The following is a 19,995-nucleotide window of genomic DNA, read 5'->3' on the forward strand; positions in this document are numbered from 1 at the left end:
AGGCAAAAATCTTCCTTAAGATACTTAAAGGGCTAACTACCATAAATCCAGGAATGTTATCAGAAGTTGGGAAGTGAACTTTGGTGTGCCAGTGTCTGTGCTAGGATTTAGCACTTCTGGACTTTCTGTCTGTTACACATTCTAGACTGAAGACTGAGGGTTAAGTTTATATCAGTGAATCCTGCTCAGGAATGGAGGGTTTAGGGGAAATATTTAAGTTTTCATGTAAGTAGTATAGAAGAAAAAGTAACTGGCACGATAAAAGATAAAAAAATCTCGGGCTTTAAATCTTAACTCCCTCTGTCTTTTAGCACATTCTCTTTCCACTGTGTTCTTTTCCACTTCTGTTTGTCTATTCACTCTGGTATTTTTATTATAGTCTGAGACATTTTCAAATGATAATTTTTAGGAGAAGTATTTAGAATTAGAATCAAAGGGCTTTGTTTTGTTTCCTCAAAATATAAACCTATTATTAGAATATAATTCACAGTATGAGAAATGTAGATTTTGCTTGAGTTTGCTTCTAGATTTAAGTAGAAAAGAAAGAAAATGACATTATAAAGAATGTTATCTCTTTTTTGTGAAAAAGATAATCTGTAACTATGGACTGTGAAGACAATATATGAAAAGCAAATCTTTTTCAAACAGTGCTCCAAAGTTGCCTTTGAATATATAACTTCTGAATTCAAAAGCATGATACAGCGTGGGTTTTTTAAAAGAGTAGTTTAACATTTTGAAGGGTATAACATTTGATAGTTCCATACTTTGAATTCAAGTGAAGGAACAGTAACTTCAACCTTTTGTTTATAAGAATAAGGAGCACTAAAAAATGTTGTGTAGTTTAAGTTTAGACATTTCAAGTAGTCTTGTAATTTCTTGAGAGAGCAGTAAAGTTTTTTTTTCAATTAGTTTATTAGGATTTTAAGGATTTTAAATGGAAGAAAATCTTGAGTGTCTTTGTAAATGAATTGCATCTTTTATAGGCACAGATGACTTACACAGCATTATTTTCATCCCCATGGCAACTTTACAGTATCTGGCCTATGGAGAAAATGACAAATAGGTAGATGATAAGCTGGGGAAAATGGTGGAAGGTACAACAGCAATAGGAAGGAAGTAATCCCCAAGGTTTGCTTGAAAACATCTACTTTGGTTTTTTATTTTTTTTGAGACAGAGTCTCACTCTGTCACCCAGGCTAGTGTGCAGTGACGCGATCTCGGCTCACTGCAAGCTCTGCCTCCCGGGTTCATGCTATTCTCCTGCCTCAGTCTCCCAGGTAGCTGGGACTACAGGCGCCCGCCACCATTCCTCTGATCTTCACTACCTGCTGTCTCTTTAGCATAGATAATTCATCCATTGCCACATCGAGACAAGGACAACATATGAAGTTCCTCAAAATTTCCAAATAAGCCATTATTACCTATGTGGTTATTCCCTAAAAGTTTCACACTGAAGTAAACAAGTGTTTTTGGTCATTTCATGCCAACAAACTGATGGCCCTTGATCATCATCCTTTGAACTGACTCCAGATCTAGAATGAATTTTCCGATGTGTAGTGACCCTAAGTCTGTGTCTTAGGAAATAACTTTTTTTTTTTTTTCTGGGCTCACTGCAAGCTCTGCCTCCCAGGTTCACGCCATTCTCCTGTCTCAGCCTTCCGAGTAGCTGGGACTACAGGTTCCCACCACCACACCTGGCTAATTTTTTGTACTTTTAGTAGAGATGGGGTTTCACCATGTTAGTCTTGATCTCCTGACTTCGTGATCTGCCCACCTCAGCCTCCCAAAGTGCTGGGATTACAGGCGTGAGCCACCAGCCTGGCCAGGAGATAACTTTTTAAGGTTACCCTAGAATACCGATCATGATTAAGTTTTATTCTGTCTGTATATTTCATTATTTTAATTTTATAATAGATTTCTATTTCTTGCTTAGAATTTATAAATTATGTATCAGATTATGATTTCTGTGTTTTAAAAATGCCTATTATATCTTATAGTGATTTTCTTAAGTGGAATGTGATATATCAATATTTTGTTCCATTTTTGTGACTTCTCCAAATATAGATCACTAGTAATATTATTTTCTACTGTTTATTAATGGAAAACTATCTTAGTTGGGCTAATGTAACTATCTAAAGACAATAATAATAAAATTCGATAGTGCTGTTAGAGAGATATATAATTATGCGTTCCAGCTAGGGATTACATCAATGATTTTTAGATTATGTTCCAGGGAAAACCAGGTTTTGAGTCAACTAACACCCATTTATTGTTCACTTATGTTGAGGGTTCTAGGTGATTTCTCATGTAGCTCATTGTTTTGTGCCTTCAGTCTTAGTAAATCTTCCAAAGTGCTGCTGATATACTCAGGGAAAACTAATTTTTTTAAAAGATTATCTTTTAAATTAACCTACTTTTAAAAATAAGCATTATTATGTTTGTGGAATTTGAGAATACAGTCTAGTTAAGGTATTTAGAATAACACTCAGTTTCTGTTTTAAAGTGATTATATCATTTTAGTGTCAAAATTAATTTAATTGACCATATAAGAAGACATTAAGTATTATTATAAAAATGGCATGCTATGGCCAAGTGTGGTGGCTCACGCTTGTAATCCCAGTACTTTGGGAGGCCGAGGTGGGCGGATCAAGAGGTCAGGAGATCGAGATCAGCCTGGTCAATATGGTGAAACCCCTGTCTCTCCTAAAAATACAAAAATTAGCTGGGCATGGTGGCAGGCGCCTGTAATCTCAGCTTCTCGGGAGGCTGAGGCAGGAGAATCGCTTGAAATCAGGAGGCGGAGATTGCAGTAAGCTGAAATTGCGCCACTGCACTCCAGCCTGGACAACAAGAGTGAAACTCCATCTCCAAAACTTAAACCAAAAACAAACAAACAAAAAAACATGTTATTTATTAATACGAGTGACATACATACAAAAGGATATCTGACTTAGGCAATGTTATTTTCTGGACGTATTTTTTAACTAGACTATGACCTAAGTTCCAGCAGTCCCTCTAGAAAGGGTACCATTTCCTCTTCTCTGCTTGCTGAGCCATTTCCTAAGACTGTCTTCATATGTTATGTCCTCTCTAGAGCTTTTCAGCATTCCTTTTGTTCTTCTTTTTGCTCTCCTGGTACTCTATGCATGAGAATGTTTGAATATATATATATTATTTTAGTTATTTGCCCCTCAAACTGCATTTGGGTTTTCCTCATTGATTTTCTATTTCATGTAAATGCGTACGGTTTCCTATAAAAAAACACAATTTGTAATCCTCCAGGAAGTCTGTGTCAGTCAGTCAAATTACCTGGTTGATTATAGTTTCTGGTTTATCTGCTGCCTGGGAATCAAAACACAGGTCTTGATTAACTTTCTACAAAGTAAGGATATGGACTAGGGATCACTAAGCTCTCCTATATATCTCTACAATGGTGTCATTATATGTTTCTAATCCATCACTAGAAATGTATTGTGAAATAGTTAATTAATGTTTGCAGAATGCTTAGAGGACTTTTAATGAGAAGTAGATATTTGTGGTTAGTGCTAATGAATAGATGTCTTATGAACCTTTTTTTTTTGCACTAACAACACATTGGAAAAATGTACTTTCAAGAATAAATTGCAATCTGGTGAAATTTTGTTATTACCTAACAAAATGTAGCTTTTAAAAACAAGTATCAGTATAGTGGCTTTAGTGGCTTTAGAAACCAGGACCCTATGCAGGTAAATAGTTGTAATAAAAAGGGAAGCAACAGCAGTGTATAGTTTTCATAATTTTTCAAAACATTTTAAATATGATAGCAATTTTTACTCTTACAGCTTAGTTGTGAAGGAGGCAAGGCCAGTACTTTTATAGTCTAGGGAAGCTAAGACCTAGAGAGATTAAAGGCTCATTTATTTCTTAAATAAAAATGTATTGAGTGCCTATATTTGAGTATAACAATTGAAGGTGCAGTGGTGAATAATTTACCCTACTTGACTTTGATAGTAAGGGAGACAGGTTTATAAACAAACATATTAGCTGATAACATAGTTAATTATGGTAGAAACACAGAAGATGATGCAAATAACTCTGGGGTGTTGTTTAGTGAGCCTTTACAGAAGAGGTAGTTTTTGTTTTTTGTTTTTTTTTTTTTCTGAGACGGAGTCTCGCTCTGCTGCCCAGGCTGGAGTGCTGTGGCCGGATCTCAGCTCACTGCAAGCTCCGCCTCCCGAGTTCACGCCATTCTCCTGCCTCAGCCTCCCGAGTAGCTGGGACTACAGGCGCCCGCCACCTCGCCCGGCCAGGTTTTGTAATTTTTAGTAGAGACGGGGTTTCACCGGGTTAGCCAGGATGGTCTGGATCTCCTGACCTCGTGATCCGCCCGTCTCGGCCTCCCAAAGTGCTGGGATTACAGGCTTGAGCCACCGCACCTGACCAGAAGAGGTAGTTTTTAAAGCATTTTCATTAAAGAGTAAGTGTAGGCACTGGCCAGATGAAGGGGAGGAGGTGAGGAGAAGGGTCTTTCAATATAAGAGAATGAACATATGTAAAGACCCAGAGTTACGAAAGAGCCTGTGCATTTGAAGAACAGCGTGAAGTTCAATGCAGCTAGAGCATTATTGTCCAATATAAATATGAACACAAATGTGCAATTTAAATTTTTCTAATAGCCATACTACAGAGTAAAAAGAGACAGGTAAAATCAATAATAACACATTTTATTTAACCCAATATATCTGAAATATTTATATTTTTTTCAACTTAAGTCATTAAAATCGAATCAGGTAAATATTTAACACTTGCAAAACATTTCAGCTTGTCTTCCTTCTCTTCCTTCCTTTCTTTTCTTTCTTTCTTTCTTTTTCTTTTCTTTTTTTTTTTTTAGGGACTGGATCTCGCTATATTGCCCAGACTGGTCTTCCTGCCTCAGTCTCCCAAAGTGCTGGGATTACAGGCATGAGCCACTGCCCTTAGCCTAAGACATCTCAGTTTGGACTAAACACATTTCAAGGGCTCAATATACAGAAACTTAGCAATGCATGTGTATGTATGTGTGTGTCAGAGAGAGAAAGAGAATGAGAATGAAAATCTGTGTGCTCTAGAGGAGGAGGAGGATAGATAAGGTTGAAGTAGTTGTTGGAGTCATATTTTTTAAGGCTTTGCATGCTGGCTTATTTTAGAATTTTTTCTTAAAATTTAGTAGTGAAGGAACAGTTTTGAAAATTTTGAATTTATTATAGACTAATGCTTTTGCAAAATAACAATAAATTAGAAAAGTGAAAGTAAAAAGACATACAAAGAGAGGCATCATTTTTAAATCATTAAATTTGACAGATGTTGTCTTAATCTAGTTTGTGCTGCTATAACGGAATACCACAGACCGGATAGTTTATAACTAACAGAAATTAATTGGTTTACAATTCTAGAGCCTAAAAAGTCCAAGATTGAGGGGCCACATCTGGTGAGGGCCTTTTAGCTGCATCAAAACTTTGCAAAAGGCATCACATGGTGGAAGGGCAAGAGAGGGAGAGAGAAAAAGCAAGAGGGGGTAAACTCACTCCCATGATAAGGAACCCATTGCCTCAATAAAGGCATTTGTCCTTTTGTGAGGGCAAAACCATCATGATTTAAACACATCTTAAAGGTCCCACCTTCCAAGACCATTACGAAGGCAATTAAATTTCCACATGAATTTGGAGGGACATAGTTTTCCTCCCATCATGTTTTTCTTACATACAAAGCACACTTACTTCATCCCAATAGCTCCAAATTCTTAATTCCTTCCAGCACCAACTCAAAAGTCCAAAGTCTTATCTAAATCAGATATAGGTGAGACATAGCACAATCCATTCTGAGGCAAATTCCCCTCTAGCTGTGAGCCTGTGAAATTATACAAGCTATCTATTTCCACAATACAATGGTGGGACAGATATAGGATAGACATTCCCATTCCAAAACAGATAAATAGGCAAGGAAGGGGTAGCTGGTTCCAAGTAAGTCCAAAACCCAACGGAGACAACAATAGTAAATCTTAAGGCTCAGAAATCATTTTCTTTGACTCCATGCTGCCCTGCTTCCTGAACACACTGGGGCAGGGGTTGAGCCCCGAAGGACTTGAAGAGCCCTGCACCTAAGGCTTTGCTGGATGGTTGGAGTCTTATGCTTACAGCTCTCCCGGGCTGGCTTTGCGTGCTGGTGTCTACAGTTCAGGAGTCTCAGGAGTGGTTCTGCCCCTGCAGCTTCACTAGACATTGCTTTAGTGGGGACTGTTTGTGGCAGCTCTGATCCTGCAGCAGTTTTCTACCTGGATCCCCAGGCTGTGTGATACATTCTTTAAAATCTAGGTGAAGGTAGCCATGCCTCCACAGCTTGTGAACTCTGTGTGCCTGCAGAATTGGCACCGTGTGGATACCACCAAGACTTACTGCTTGTGCACTCTGGAGCAGAGGCCTTAGCTGCACATGTGCCTGTTCAAGTCATGGCTGTAGCAGTTTAAGGGCACTGCACCAGAATGTGGGGAACAGACATTTGAGGAGGTGAGGTGCAGGACAGTGAATTCTGAGGTCCCTTGAGTGCCTCTTCGGAAACTTTGCCCTCAAGATTCTAGCTTGTCTCAGAGATCCCTAAAGTGCCTTTGGGGTCATTTTCTCATTGTCTTGATGAATAACACCTGGCTCTTTTCTATCCCTACAAACCTTTTTAGCAAGTGGTTATTTGGCCACACCCTTTGTTTGCATGCCTAAGCACATATTTTTATTCTTTACATGGCCAGGCTCTGAATTTTCACAATTTTTATGTTCTGTCTCCCCTTAAATTATAAGTACTGTCTTTAAATTATTTCTTTCCTCTCACATTCTATTATATACATTTAAAAGAAGCCACACAGCTCCTTCAGTATTTTGCTTAGAAATTTCTGGCCGGTGTGGTGGCTCACGCTTTTAATCCCAGCACTTTGGGAGGCCGAGGTGAGCGGATCACAACATCAGGAGATCAAGACCATCCTGGCTAACACGGTGAAACCCCGTCTCTACTAAAAATACAAAAAATTAGCCAGGCGTGGTGGTGGGCGCCTGTGGTCCCAGCTCCTCAGGAGGCTGAGGCAGGAGAATGTTGTGAACCCGGGAGGTGGAGTTTACAGTGAGCCCAGACTGTGCCACTGCACTCCAGCCTGGGAGACAGAGCGAGACTCCATCTCAAAACAAAACAAAACAGAAAGGAAATTTCTTCCATCAGATATTCTAGTTTGTCACTCTTAAATTCTGCCTTCTGTTAAAGCACTCAGGCATGGACACACTTCAGCCAAGTTATTTGCCACTTAATAACAAGGATGGCCCTTACTACAGTTTCCAGTACATTGTTCTTCATTTCCATCTGAGACTTGGTCAGAATTGCCTGTACTGTCCATATTTCTGTCAGCATTCTGGTCATGAATCTCTAAGAAGAATCACTCAAGTAATCTCTAAGAAGTTCCAGACTTTCTCTCTTGCTCATCTCTTCTTCTGAGCCCTTCCCAAAATTGCCCTTAATTCTCTATTCATTGTAATCTAGGCTTTTTCTAGGTTGCTCTTTCAAATTCTTCCGGCCTCGCCCCATTATGCAATTTCAAAGCCGCTTCCACATTTTTCAGGTATTTGTTATAACAACCCACCTCTCTGGTACCAATTTTTGTCTTAGTTTTGTGTGTGTGTGTGTGTGTGTGCACTGCTTTAACAGAATACCACAGACAGAGTAATTTACAAAGAATGAAAATTTATTGGCTTGAGGGTTTTCTTGCCACATCATAACATGGCAGAAAGCATCGCACAGAAGGAGGGCAAAGAGGGGATAAGAGAGATCAAAGGAGGCACAAACCCCCTCCCGCAATAACATTAGTTTATTCATGAAGGTGAAGCCCTTTTGTCCTGAATACCTTTTGAAAGTCCAACTTTATAATACCATCACAAGCGCAATTACATTTCAACATGAGTTTTGAAGGGGACAGATGTTCAAACAGTAGCAGACATACAGTTTATATAAAAGTGTCTAAACCAGTGCTATCCAATAGAACTTTCTGTCATGATAGGAATGTTCTGTCTATGCTGCTTAATATAGTAGCCACTAGCCACAGGTAGCTATTGAGTACTTGAAATGTGGCTAGTGTGACTGAGAAAATGAATCCTTAGTTTAATTTAATTTTAGTTAATTTAAATTGAAGTGACCATACGAGACAATTGATTACTATATTGGACAGCATTGAATACATTTACTCTTAATCTCTGTATTTACCTATTGTGCATTAGTAAAAAACACTTTGTGCACTGGCATGGCCCACAAACCATGCTTTGAGTAGCACTATTTAAAGCATGGACTCTCGCGCTAGAAAGCCTTTGTATGTCTTTGGCAAACTGCTTAATCTCTTGGTGCCCCAGTTTCCTCATTTGTAAAATAAAGGTAATAATAAACTACCTAATAGAGTTGTTGTGAGGATTAGATGCATTAATGAATGTAGCATACTTAGCCCAAGGTCTGACACACAGCATGCACTACATAAATGCTTCCTGTTATTGTTATTATGATTATTATTTTTATTATGTAGGTGGCAGGTATCAAACAGTTAAGTGGTAACAAAGCCCAGTCTTTTTATTAATTCTCTGCTTTTTGCAGTAGCTTAGACTTTTTCCTTTTAAAAACATACCACAGTTTGTGGCATCTAGTGGCTTCCAATAAATATCTTTTGAACATAAGTATGAAGTACTTTTCAAGCACAGATGAAGAAGCAATTATTTTTCTGAAGAGAGGATTGGTAAAAATATTGAGAACAGATGACAGTGGAGAGGGCCTCAGTGGATGAGTCTGACAGGCAAAGAGGACAGAATGCACCTGGCAGAGGGAGCAAGGATACCCATTTGGATTATACTCTATTTAGGAGACTATACAGCAGGTAACACTGCCTTAGCCCTATCACTGCTACCACTACTTCTTTCTCTTATTCCCAGCTCTTTTCTTGATTTATCCTTTTAGCATATTTTAAACAGGATTAATAGGTAACACGTGATTCTACAGTTTTAAGAGAGGTCAATCATTGCCTCTTTACTTGTTCATTCCTCGAAGTAACAGTGCCCGAATTTCATGGCGGATGTTGGGCAGTGGTTGGGAAGGGAAGGGGAATGCTGCTTGAAAAGCAATCCCTGGGTTATGGGCAGGTAGCTGTGAGATTCTTTTCCCTTAAAACATAATGTTTCTTATTTATGTAGATTATCTTAACAAGAAAACCAACTGGAAAAAAATGAAATTCCTTATCTTCGCATTTTTTGGTGGTGCTCACCTTTTATCCCTGTGCTCTGGGAAAGCTATATACAAGAATGGCATCTCTAAGAGGACTTTTCAAGAGATAAAAGAAGAAATAGCCAGCTATGGAGATGTTGCTAAAGCAATTATCAACCTAGCTGTTTATGGTAAAGCCCAGAACAGATCCTATGAGCGACTGGCACTTCTGGTTGATACTGTTGGACCGAGACTGAGTGGCTCCAAGAACCTAGAAAAAGCCATCCAAATTATGTACCAAAACCTGCAGCAAGATGGGCTGGAGAATGTTCACCTGGAGCCAGTGAGAATACCCCACTGGGAGAGGGGAGAAGAATCGGCTGTGATGCTGGAGCCAAGAATTCATAAGATAGCCATTCTGGGTCTTGGCAGCAGCATTGGGACTCCTCCAGAAGGTATTGTTTGTCTTTTCAGTTTGATTTGCATTTTATAAAACTAATGTCCCTTGGTGTAATTGCGTACAATATGCATGATTCATATTATAATTTGGATAATTTCCTATTCCATTGGCTTAATGAGTTCTCTACCCTTTTTCGTCCTCCCATTTTTTTTCACTTCTGTTTCTTTTGTGAAAGAGAACTGATCATGTTGGATGGCTTTTTAAATGTAGAATCTGTAGCTACTGGTCCGTGATACTTACCAGCCCTATCACTTTGTCATTGCTATCTAGTTAAACATTAGCATCATTCTATGGATAATTGAAATATGCATAAACAGGATACAAAAACTATGACTTCTTCCAAGTGACTTCAGTGTGAATTATTTTTTGGAATTAATGAAATAGAGAATAGAACGTTGCACTCTGAATTGATTTAATTATTTTTATAGAACTGAGGTTTCTACTTCAAGGAATTATCCAAGGTTGAGTTCTACCTTTACTTATAAGCACCCTGGATCAGCTTTATCAGATAATATGCAGTAAATGCCCAGATCGGAGATATACAGCCAGTCATCAGGGAGCTATCAGTTAGCCTTGAATATATCCGTGGGCTAATTTCCAGTGGCAGAAGGAGTTTCTATTCTTTTGACTTTTTTGGATGCCGAGAGAAAGGCCCAGTGAAGAAGTACATTGTCAGTTTAAAACATTATTTATCGAGATACAATTCACATACTATGATGTTCACCCATTTAGAATGTACAAGCGATTTTTAGTATATTCACAGAGTTGTACAGCCACCACAATCTAATTGTAGAACATTTTCATCACCACAAAACGAAACTCTGTGACTATTAGCTGTCATTCTCCAGTCTACCTATATCCCAGCCCTAGGAAACCACTAATCTGCTTTCTGTCTTTATGGATTTGCTTATTCTGGGCATTTTATGTGAATGGAATAATACATTATGTGATCTTTTGGGAATTTTTTTTTCATGTAGCATACTGTTTTCCAGGTTCGTATGTTGTCACATGTTTCAGTATTTCATCCTTTTTATTGCTCTGTAATATTCCATTTTATGAATGTATCACATTTTTATTTGTCCATGCATCAATTGATGGACATTGAGATTATTTTCACCTTTTAGATATTATGAATAGAGCTGCTGTGAACATTCATGCACAAGTTTTTCATGTGAACATTTGTTTTCATTTCTCTTGGGTATACAGCAAGAAGTAGAATTGTTGGGTCATATACCAGCTCTGTGTTTAACTTTATGAGATATTGCCAAACTGTTTTCTGAAGTGGCTGCACAGTTTTTTGTACCCACTGACAATGTATTAATTTTTCCATATGCTTGCTAACACTTGTTATTATCTGACTTCTTGGTTATAGCTATTCTAGTGGGTGTGGAGTGGTATCTCATTGTGGTTTTGATTTGCATTTCCCTAATGACAAGTGATGTTGAGCATCCTTCCATGTTCTCACTCGCCCATTTGTGTTTACCTTCTTTGGAGAAATGTGTATCCAAATTCATTGCCCAGGTTTTAATTGGACAATGAGATTTTTATTATAGAGTTTTAAAAGCTTTTTTATGTATTGTGTATACAAGTCCCTTTTCATATATTTGATTTACTAATGTTCTCTCCATTCTGAGGATTGTCTTTTTTTTTTTTTCTTGATGGTAATATTTGCTACAGAAATATTTAATTTTTGATTTAGTCCAGCTAATTTATTTTATTTCTTTGTTGCCTGTGCTTTTGGTGTCATATCAAACCATTGCCTATACCATAGTCACAAACATTTACTACTCCTATTGTAATGTATTTAGGTCTGTATATCTTTACTCTCATCTCATATTTTCTTCTAAGAATTTTATGGCTGCCATCCTTATATTTATATCTGTGAATTAATTGCATTAATTTTTGTATATGGTAAAAGATAAGGCTTCAGCTTTCTTCTTTTGAATGTGGTCATTCAGTTGTCTCAACTTCATTTGTTGAAAAGGCTATTCTTTCTCCTTTAATTCAGTGCATTACATTAATTTATTTTCAGATGTTAAAAAACCTTGCATTACTGGTATAAACCCCACTTGATTATAATACACAATCTTTTTTATATGGTGCTGAATTAAGTTTGGTAGTATTTTGTTTATATTGCATTTATATCCATAGGGATATTGAATTGTAGTTTCATTTTCTTTTAATGTCTTTTTTTTTTTTTTTTTTTTTGTATCAGAGTAAGACTGGCTTCATGAAATCAGTGGCAAAGTGTCACCTCATCTTCCATCCTTTGGAAGAGATTACAAATGACTGCTATTAATTCTTTAAATTTCTGGTAGAATTCAGTGAGGCAATCTCATTCAGGGTTTTCTTTGTGGGAAGACTTTTAATTATTAATTCAATTTCTTTACTTGTCTAATCAGATTTTCAATTTCTTCTTGAGTCAGTTTTAGTAGCTTGTGTCTTTAGAGAAATGTATCTGTTTTATCTAAGTCATGTAATTTGTTGGTGTACAGTTATTTATAGTATCTTATTATAATTTTTTATGTTTGTAAGGATAAGGGTCTAAATCACTGCTGTCACTTGCTTTTGGGCAGAAAAACTTTGTTTAGATTTTTCTGGCAGCAAATTCTCTAAGCCTTTATTCATCTTTATCTCTTTATTTAAACTTCAGTTTTGAAAGATAGTTTTACTGGACATGAGATTCTTAGTTGACAGGTTTGTTTTTCTTTTCTTTTTTCTTTTTTTTTTACTTTCAGCACTCTGAATACATTATCCATCCCGTTGCCTTCTGGACTCCATTGTTTCCTTTTTTTTTTTTTTTTTTTTTTTGAGATGGAGTTTCCCTTTTGTTGTCTAGGCTGGAGTGCAATGGCACAATCTCAGCTCACTGCAACCTCCACTTTGCCAGTTCAAGTGATTCTCCTGCCTCAGCCTCCCAAGTAGCTGGGATTACAGGTGCACACCACCATGCCCAGCTAATTTTTTGTATTTTTAATAGAGACAGGGTTTCACCATTTTGGAGAGGCTTGTCTCGATCTCCTGGACTCAGGTGATCTACTTGCCTAGGCTTCCCAAAGTGATGGGATTACAAGCTGGAACCACGATGCCTGGCCTGGACTACATTGTTTTTGATGAGATGTCAGCTGTTACTGTTTTGGAGGTTTCCTTGTATGTGATGAATCATGTCTTCTTTATTGCTTTCAAGATTTTCTTTTCCTTTTTGATTTCTGTTATTTTGACTCTAATGTATCTAGGTATGTATATCTTTATTCTCATCTTACTTGGAGGTTGTTGATTTTCTTGGGTGTGTAGATTGAAGTTTTTCATCAAATTTGAGACATTTTCAACTATTATTGCCACAAATTTTTTTTCTTCCCTTTTTTCTTTTTCCTCTCCTGATACTTCCATTTATTGTGTGTTGGTGATTTAATGATGTCCCATATTTCTCTTAAGCTCTGCTCATTTTTCTTTATTCTTTTTTTTCTTTGTTCTTCAGATTGTATGACCTCTATCAATCTATCATCAAACTTACTGATTCTTTCTTCTATTAGCTTAAAGCTACTATTGAGCCTCTATACTGAATTTGTCTCTTTAGTTACTATAGTTTTAAACTCCAGAACTTCTCTTTGGTCTTTTTAAAAAATAATTTCTGTGACTTTATTGATATTTTTTATTTGATGAGATGTTGTCATCATATCTGCCTTTAGTTCTTTAAGTATGGTTTCTTTTAGTTCGTTGAATATTTCAATAATAGCTGCTTTGAAGTGTTTGCTATATCCCACATCTGGACCCCCTAAAAGACAGTTTCTACTACTAGTTCTTTTTTTCTTGTGTATAGGTTATACTTTATTGTATCTTTTTATGCCATAGTTTTAAAAACAGAAAGCCTGAATATTTAAACTAATGTTTTATGGCAACTCTGGATACTGACTCATCTTCCTTCCTTTCCCCCATCCATTTACTTGGTCGTTCATTTGTTTAATCGCTTGAATGTACTAACTCTGTGACATCTATTTCTCTTACACTGTTCAGCTTCTGATGTTCCTGTTTAGATTTTTTTTTTTTTCTTTTAGCTGGGTTCCCTATGAGTCACCCATAGGTCTGCATAAACCACTTATTGGTCAAAGGTTATGCTTAGGTTCCTTTAGCCAGTTATGTTTTTACTCTTTGCCATTGGATGTTTTTGTGACTTGGAGTCTGTTATTACAACTTAAGAAGTTTATTTTTTCCCCCAACTTTGGCCAAGGCCAAATGCCTTGGAAGTTCCTTGTCTAATCACTTCTGAGAGGGTGCGGCCTTGGGCATGCACGCAGCCTTCCAGATTACCAGAATGCAAGTACTTTTATTTATAAGCATGGTTTAATAGTATTTTCTCCAGGGTCAGAATAGCTTATTTTTTAGCCAGTGTTTGCTCAGAGGTTGTACTTAAACACCTTGAGTGAGTGGGGCTTCTGCCCTTTGTTGATGAATCTGTGTGGAGCTTGGGAAATGTTTTCAAATCTGACCCATGTGTTGTTTTGATTGTTCCTGCGTAGGTATAACCTAGGACATGTGTGTAACTTTTCAACCCCCAGGGTTTACTGGGATCCCAGGAAGGCCCTTCTTGGTTGTTTCTTTCTTTGGTTCTGTTAAAGCTATGGTTGTTCTGCCATTTTGCTTGTTGCTAGCAGTATCTTGAAGCTACCAGCACCCCCTTAATTGTTCTTCACCAAGCTCTCCATTATTTTCAGCAACACCCTTAGGTAGGGAATTCTCCATTCTCTGCACTAAAGGAAGTCACTAACATCAGTAAGAACTATGGAGCTCTTCATCCTTATGACTTCTCTCTTCCCCTGGGAGAACATTCGTGCTACTCCATGGGAGCTAGCAGTGATAGCGGCACCACCCAGTGGCACCCAGAGTGATATCCTTAGTGGATGATAAGAAGGGAGGAGGAGGTAGTTCTCAGCCTTGTTGGCTTGCAGCTTCCAGTGTGGGACCACCTCCTATGAGTGAGCTGAGAAAGGGGTGATCAGAGTCTTAGTATTCTTGATGGCTACTTAGCGTGGAGTTTCTATCCTATGAGTAGGACTTGGGTAGAGGAATGGCGCCTCAGTTCTCTTGGCATTGCTTGACTAGAACAGAGGTTCTGCCACAAGGTAATGGGGTTGGGGAATGAGAAACACTGGTAGCCTATCTTTCCAAAGGTGAAACTATTGCCCTAAACTGAGAATTGAGTGGAGAGGAAGCTCTCATGTTCTTGTCTGCACTTGGTCAGAATAGAGTACCTGTAATAGAGTTTCTGTAACATGGAGCTGGGGGTAGGAGAGGAAAGCAGATCATGACCCAGATGCCACAGAATCTTACTGTTCTCATCAAGACTTGGTAAATTTTCTTGGATGAATGTTATCCTTTGCTGTATGCCCTTAGGACAGTTTTGAGAGACATTAAATTATTTTTTAAAATAATTCTTCCCACTAAATATATTGTGGGTTGAAGATCTGCTGAGTTACTCATGCTGCCATGCTGGAAGAATCACTGGGATAGCCAGTTTTGATCTCTCTAAGGCTGCATGAATGGGTGGTAGAATTCTCCAAGGTGTTAGGAAGCTCCTCAGCTTGGGTTTTATAGTGTTAGTCAGGAGTTTCCTTCAGTTGCCTTCTGTTAAATGCTAATCTATGTTAGATACCAACTTAAATCCTGCTTTTTAAGCTCTCTCAATTGTACAGTTATCTGAAAAGGATTAGCACTTTTTTTTCCCAGATGAGAGAACCAGACTCCAAGAGGTTATATAATTTACCAAGAGTTGCACAACTGGTAAGAGGCCTTGTTTGGACATGAACAACTGTCAAACTCCAGAGTTTGTGCTTTTAATCATTGGACTATATTGCTTCTCATTCAAATATTTTAATGTTGTTTCCATTTATAAGATTACTATTTTTAACCATCTAGCTGAAGCAGATCTGTTTCAAAAGCCGTTGATACCTGTACTGTGATGGCAGAACATACTGGTTTCTGCGTGTTTTTTAAAAGAAAGTGTTCTTATTCCCATTTCTTTCTCATCATCATTTCTCATTCTATAAGCTGGACCTCCTCTTTCCTGGCTACCTGCCTGGTATTGAAAACTAAGCCAAGTTACTGATTGCTCCTGAGACCTTCAAAACCCAGGGGATGTGAATTTTACTCACCGAAATCTATTCTAGTTTTCCAAGACTCACTTTCACCCCACTCCTCGTTCCATGGGGCTCAAAGTAGATAAACAGTTGTCTGGCAACTGGACTATTTTAAGCTCTGAAGAGACTGGAGGGTTAGAATGCACCAGGTGTGGAAAATTCCTACAGGAGATAGTGTAAAGTTGGCATAACAGGATCTCTAACCCAGGCAGAGTGGTGCAGAGCTTATCTTCTAGCCTCTCTCTCAGGAAACCTGTCTTCTCACTTTGGTTTACCACTAACTAGTTGTGTGACCTTGATTGCCATTTAATCATCTTGGCCTTGATTTTGTGACCCGTGAAATGAGAGATCGTTGGAATTCTGAATCTGTAAGGTCTCCTCTAGATTGGAAAGGGTAATTTTTATGAGAATCCATAAGGGATCACTGAAGTTAGAATTCACGAGAGCTGGACTCTGCCAAGTGTATGTGATGGAGTAGATTCTTTGTTTAACCAGATTTTTAAACTTTTCAATTCTAAACTTGAGTATTACAGTAAGTACATTAGTTTATCCACTCTTCTAGACTTTAGTATTACAGTAGGTATGTTAGTTTATTCACATGACAGGATTGAGAGCTCTGCGAGTTATCTGTGGAGAGTTTTAAGAAGGCAGATAAACAAGCAGGCCAAGTCTGAAGAGATGAAGAACAAACTTACAAGACAGAAGAAAGCACAATCTCCAATCAGTCCTGAGATAGCATAGCAGATGTCAGATTTGAATGGACCAAGTAAAAGAATGAGAATCAACAGTCACATCCGGGTTAGGCTGACATATGTGCAAGAAAGAGGAACTTGGGCAGACTATGTGATTATTTCCCAGCAGACATAACTCTGGGTCTTCATGGTTTATGGTCTGTGAGCCCAATACAGCAGGTCATTGAGTATTTATTAATCCTCAGTGGAGACTGACATCTCTACCGAGATACAGGGCTTTCTTAAAATTTTAGGATTGTATGTTTTTATTATGTTTAGTGTATGTTTTATTATGTTTGTATGTCATATTATATTATGTTTTATTATATGTTTTATATTAGTTAGGGGGCTCTTGGAGGCCTGGACTGAGTCTTATCAATTTCTGTATTCTCAACATCTAGCATCATACTCAGTAAATAGTAGTTACTCATTCAGTGTTTGAGAAACAGTGGATTTTTAAGGTAGTTCTTTCCTTGGGATATTATTCACCTGTACTAAAATAAAGCCTTCTTCTACATTGTATTAGTCTGTTCTCATGCTGCTATGAAGAAATACTGAGACTGGATAATTTGTAGACAAAAGAGGTTTAATTGAATCACAGTTCCATATGGCTGGGGAGACCTCAGGAAAGTTACAATCATGGCAGAAGGCACTCCTTCGCAGAGTGGAAGGAAAGAGAATGAGTGGCAAGCAAAGGGGAAAAAGGCCCTTATAAAACTATCAGATCTTGTGAGAATTTGCTCACTATCACAAGAACAGCATGGGGGTTACTGCCCCCATGATTCAGTTACCTCCCACTGAGTCCCTCGATGAGATTTGGGTGGGGACACAGCCAAGCCATATACATAATGAATAATGATGCTGTTGAGCCATCATCATTTACTCAGAATTTCCCTGATTGTAAAGTTAATGCTTGCTTATTATAGAAAGCATGTACATAAATATAAAAATAATAAAAATCATCTATATTAGTCCATTTTCACACTGCTTATAAAGATATACCCAAGACTGGGCAATTTACAAAAGAAAGAGGTTTATTAGATTTACAGTTCCACATGGCTTGGGAGGCCTCACAATCATGGCAGAAGGTGAAAGGCACATCTCACATGGTGGCAGACAAGAGAAGAGAACTTGTGCAGGGAGCTCCCCTTTTTAAAACCGTGAGATCTTGTGAGACTTATTCACTATCATGAGAACAGCATGGGAAAGACCTGCCCTCATGATTCAATTACCTCCCCGTGGGTCCTTCCCACAATACCTGGAAATTCAGGATCAGAGTTGGGTCAGGACATAGTCAAACCATATCATTCTGACTTGGCCCCTCCAAAATCTCATGTCCTCACATTTCAAAACCAATCATGTTTTCCCAACAGTCTACCAAAATCTTAACTCATTTCAGCATTAACTCAAAAGTCCACAGTCCAAAGTCTCATCCAAGACAAAGCAAGTCCTGTCCACTTATAAGCCTGCAAAATCAAAAGCATATTAGTTACTTCTTAGATACAATGGGGGTACAGACACTGGGTAAATACAGCCATTCAAAATGGGAGAAATTGGCCAAAACAAAGGGGCTACAGGCCTCATGCAAGTCCAAAATCCAGTAGGGCAGCCAAATTTTAAAGCTTCAAAATTATCTCTTTTTGACTCCATGTCTCACATCTAGGTCATGCCGATGCAAAATGTGGGTTGTCATGGTCTTGGGCAGCTCCATCCCTCTAGGCTGCTTTCATGGGCTCATGTTGAGTGTCTGCAGTTTTTCCAGGTGCATGGTGCAAGCTGTTGGTGGATCTATCATTTTGGGGTCTTGAGGACAGTGGCCCTCTTCTCACAGCTCCACTAGGAGGTGCCACAGTAGGGACTCTGTGTGGGGGCTCTGATCCCACATTTCCCTTCTGCACTGCCCTAGTGGAGGTTCTCCATGAGAGCACTGCCCTTGCAGCAAACTTCTGCCTGGACATCCAGGTGTTTCCATACATCCTCTGAAATCTAGGTGGAGGTTCCCAAACCCTAATTCTTGACTCCTGTGCACTGACAGGCTCAACATCACATGGAAGATGCCAAGGTGTGAGGCTTGCACCCTCTGAAGCCATGGTTCAAACACTACATTGGCCCCTTTCAGCCACAACTAGAGTGACTGGGATGCAGGGCACCAAGTCCCTAGATGGCACACAGCATGAAGATAAGGATCCTGGGCCCAGCCCATGAAACCACTTTTTCCTCCTAGGCCTTCAGGCCTGTGATGGGAGGAGCTGCCTTGAAGACTTCTGACATGCCCTGGAGACAATTTCCCCATTGTCTTGGGGATAACATTCAGCTCCTCATTATTTATGCAAATTTCTTCAGCCAGCTTGGATTTCTCCTCAGACAATGAGATTTTCTTTACTATCATATTATCAGGCTGCAAATTTTCCGAACTTTTATGCTCTGCTTCTGTTATAAAACTGAATGCCTTTAATAGCACCCAAGTCACCTCTTGAATGCTTTGCTGCTTAGAAATTTCTTCTGCCGGATACACTAAATCATCTCTCTCAAGTTCAAAGTTCCACAAACGCTAGGGCAGGGGTAAAATGCCACCACTCTCTTTGCTAAAACACAGCAAGAATCACCTTTGTTCCATTTCCCAACAAGTTTCTCATCTCCATCTGAGACCACCTTAGCCTGCACTTCATTGCCCATATTATTATGAGCATTTTGGTCAAAGCCATTCAACAAGTCTCCAGGGAGTTACACACTTTCCCACATTTTCCTGTCTTCTTCTGAGTCCTCCATACTGTTCCAACCTGTGCATGTTACCCAGTTCCAAAGTTGCTTCCACATTTTTGGGTATATGTTCAGCAGCATCCCACTCTACTGGTACCAAGTTACTGTATTAGTCCATTTTCATGCTGCTGATAAAGACATACCCAAGACTGGGCAATTTACAAAACAAAGAGTTTGCTAGACTTACAGTTCCACATGGCTGGGGAAGTCTCACAATCATGGTGGAAGGGGAAAGGCATTTCTCACATGATGGCAGACAAGAGAAGAGAACTTGTGCAGGAAATTCCCCTTTTTAAAACCATGAGATCTTGTGAGACTTACTCACTATCACCAGAACACCACAGGAAGGCCTGCCCCCATGATTCAATTACCTCTCACCAGATCCCTCCCACAACACCTGGAAATTCAAGATGAGATTTGGGTGGGGACACAGCCAAACCATATAATCATCTATGATATTTTCCTCTAGAGAGTCACTGCTATCATTTCTATTTTTCCTTTTGATATTTCTATATGCATATGCATTTTATTTTATAAACTTGTATTCACACTACATATAGTTTGTGTCCTTTTATCTTATATGTCATGAATATTTACCTCATACTAGCAAACATCTTTTTAAATAAGTTTTAATGGCTACCAAATTTAAATATGCAATAATTAATATAACACCTTGTTATTG

The 19,995-nt window shown here is 38.5% G+C and overlaps 1 protein-coding gene across 1 annotated transcript in view; it reads left to right on the forward strand.

Annotated features, from left to right (window-relative positions):
• CPQ (carboxypeptidase Q) overlaps positions 1–19,995 on the forward strand; it is a 547,340-nt gene that overhangs the window by 137,119 nt on the left and 390,226 nt on the right. The window contains exon 2 of the mRNA XM_033203590.1: positions 9,219–9,683. Within this exon, the coding sequence (XP_033059481.1) occupies positions 9,251–9,683 (433 nt within the window). The 5' untranslated portion in view covers positions 9,219–9,250. The remainder of the gene's footprint in view (positions 1–9,218; positions 9,684–19,995) is intronic.

The sequence above is a fragment of the Trachypithecus francoisi genome, unplaced genomic scaffold (assembly GCF_009764315.1).
Source record: "Trachypithecus francoisi isolate TF-2019V2 unplaced genomic scaffold, Tfra_2.0 Lachesis_group7, whole genome shotgun sequence".
Taxonomy (NCBI): Eukaryota; Metazoa; Chordata; class Mammalia; order Primates; family Cercopithecidae; genus Trachypithecus; species Trachypithecus francoisi.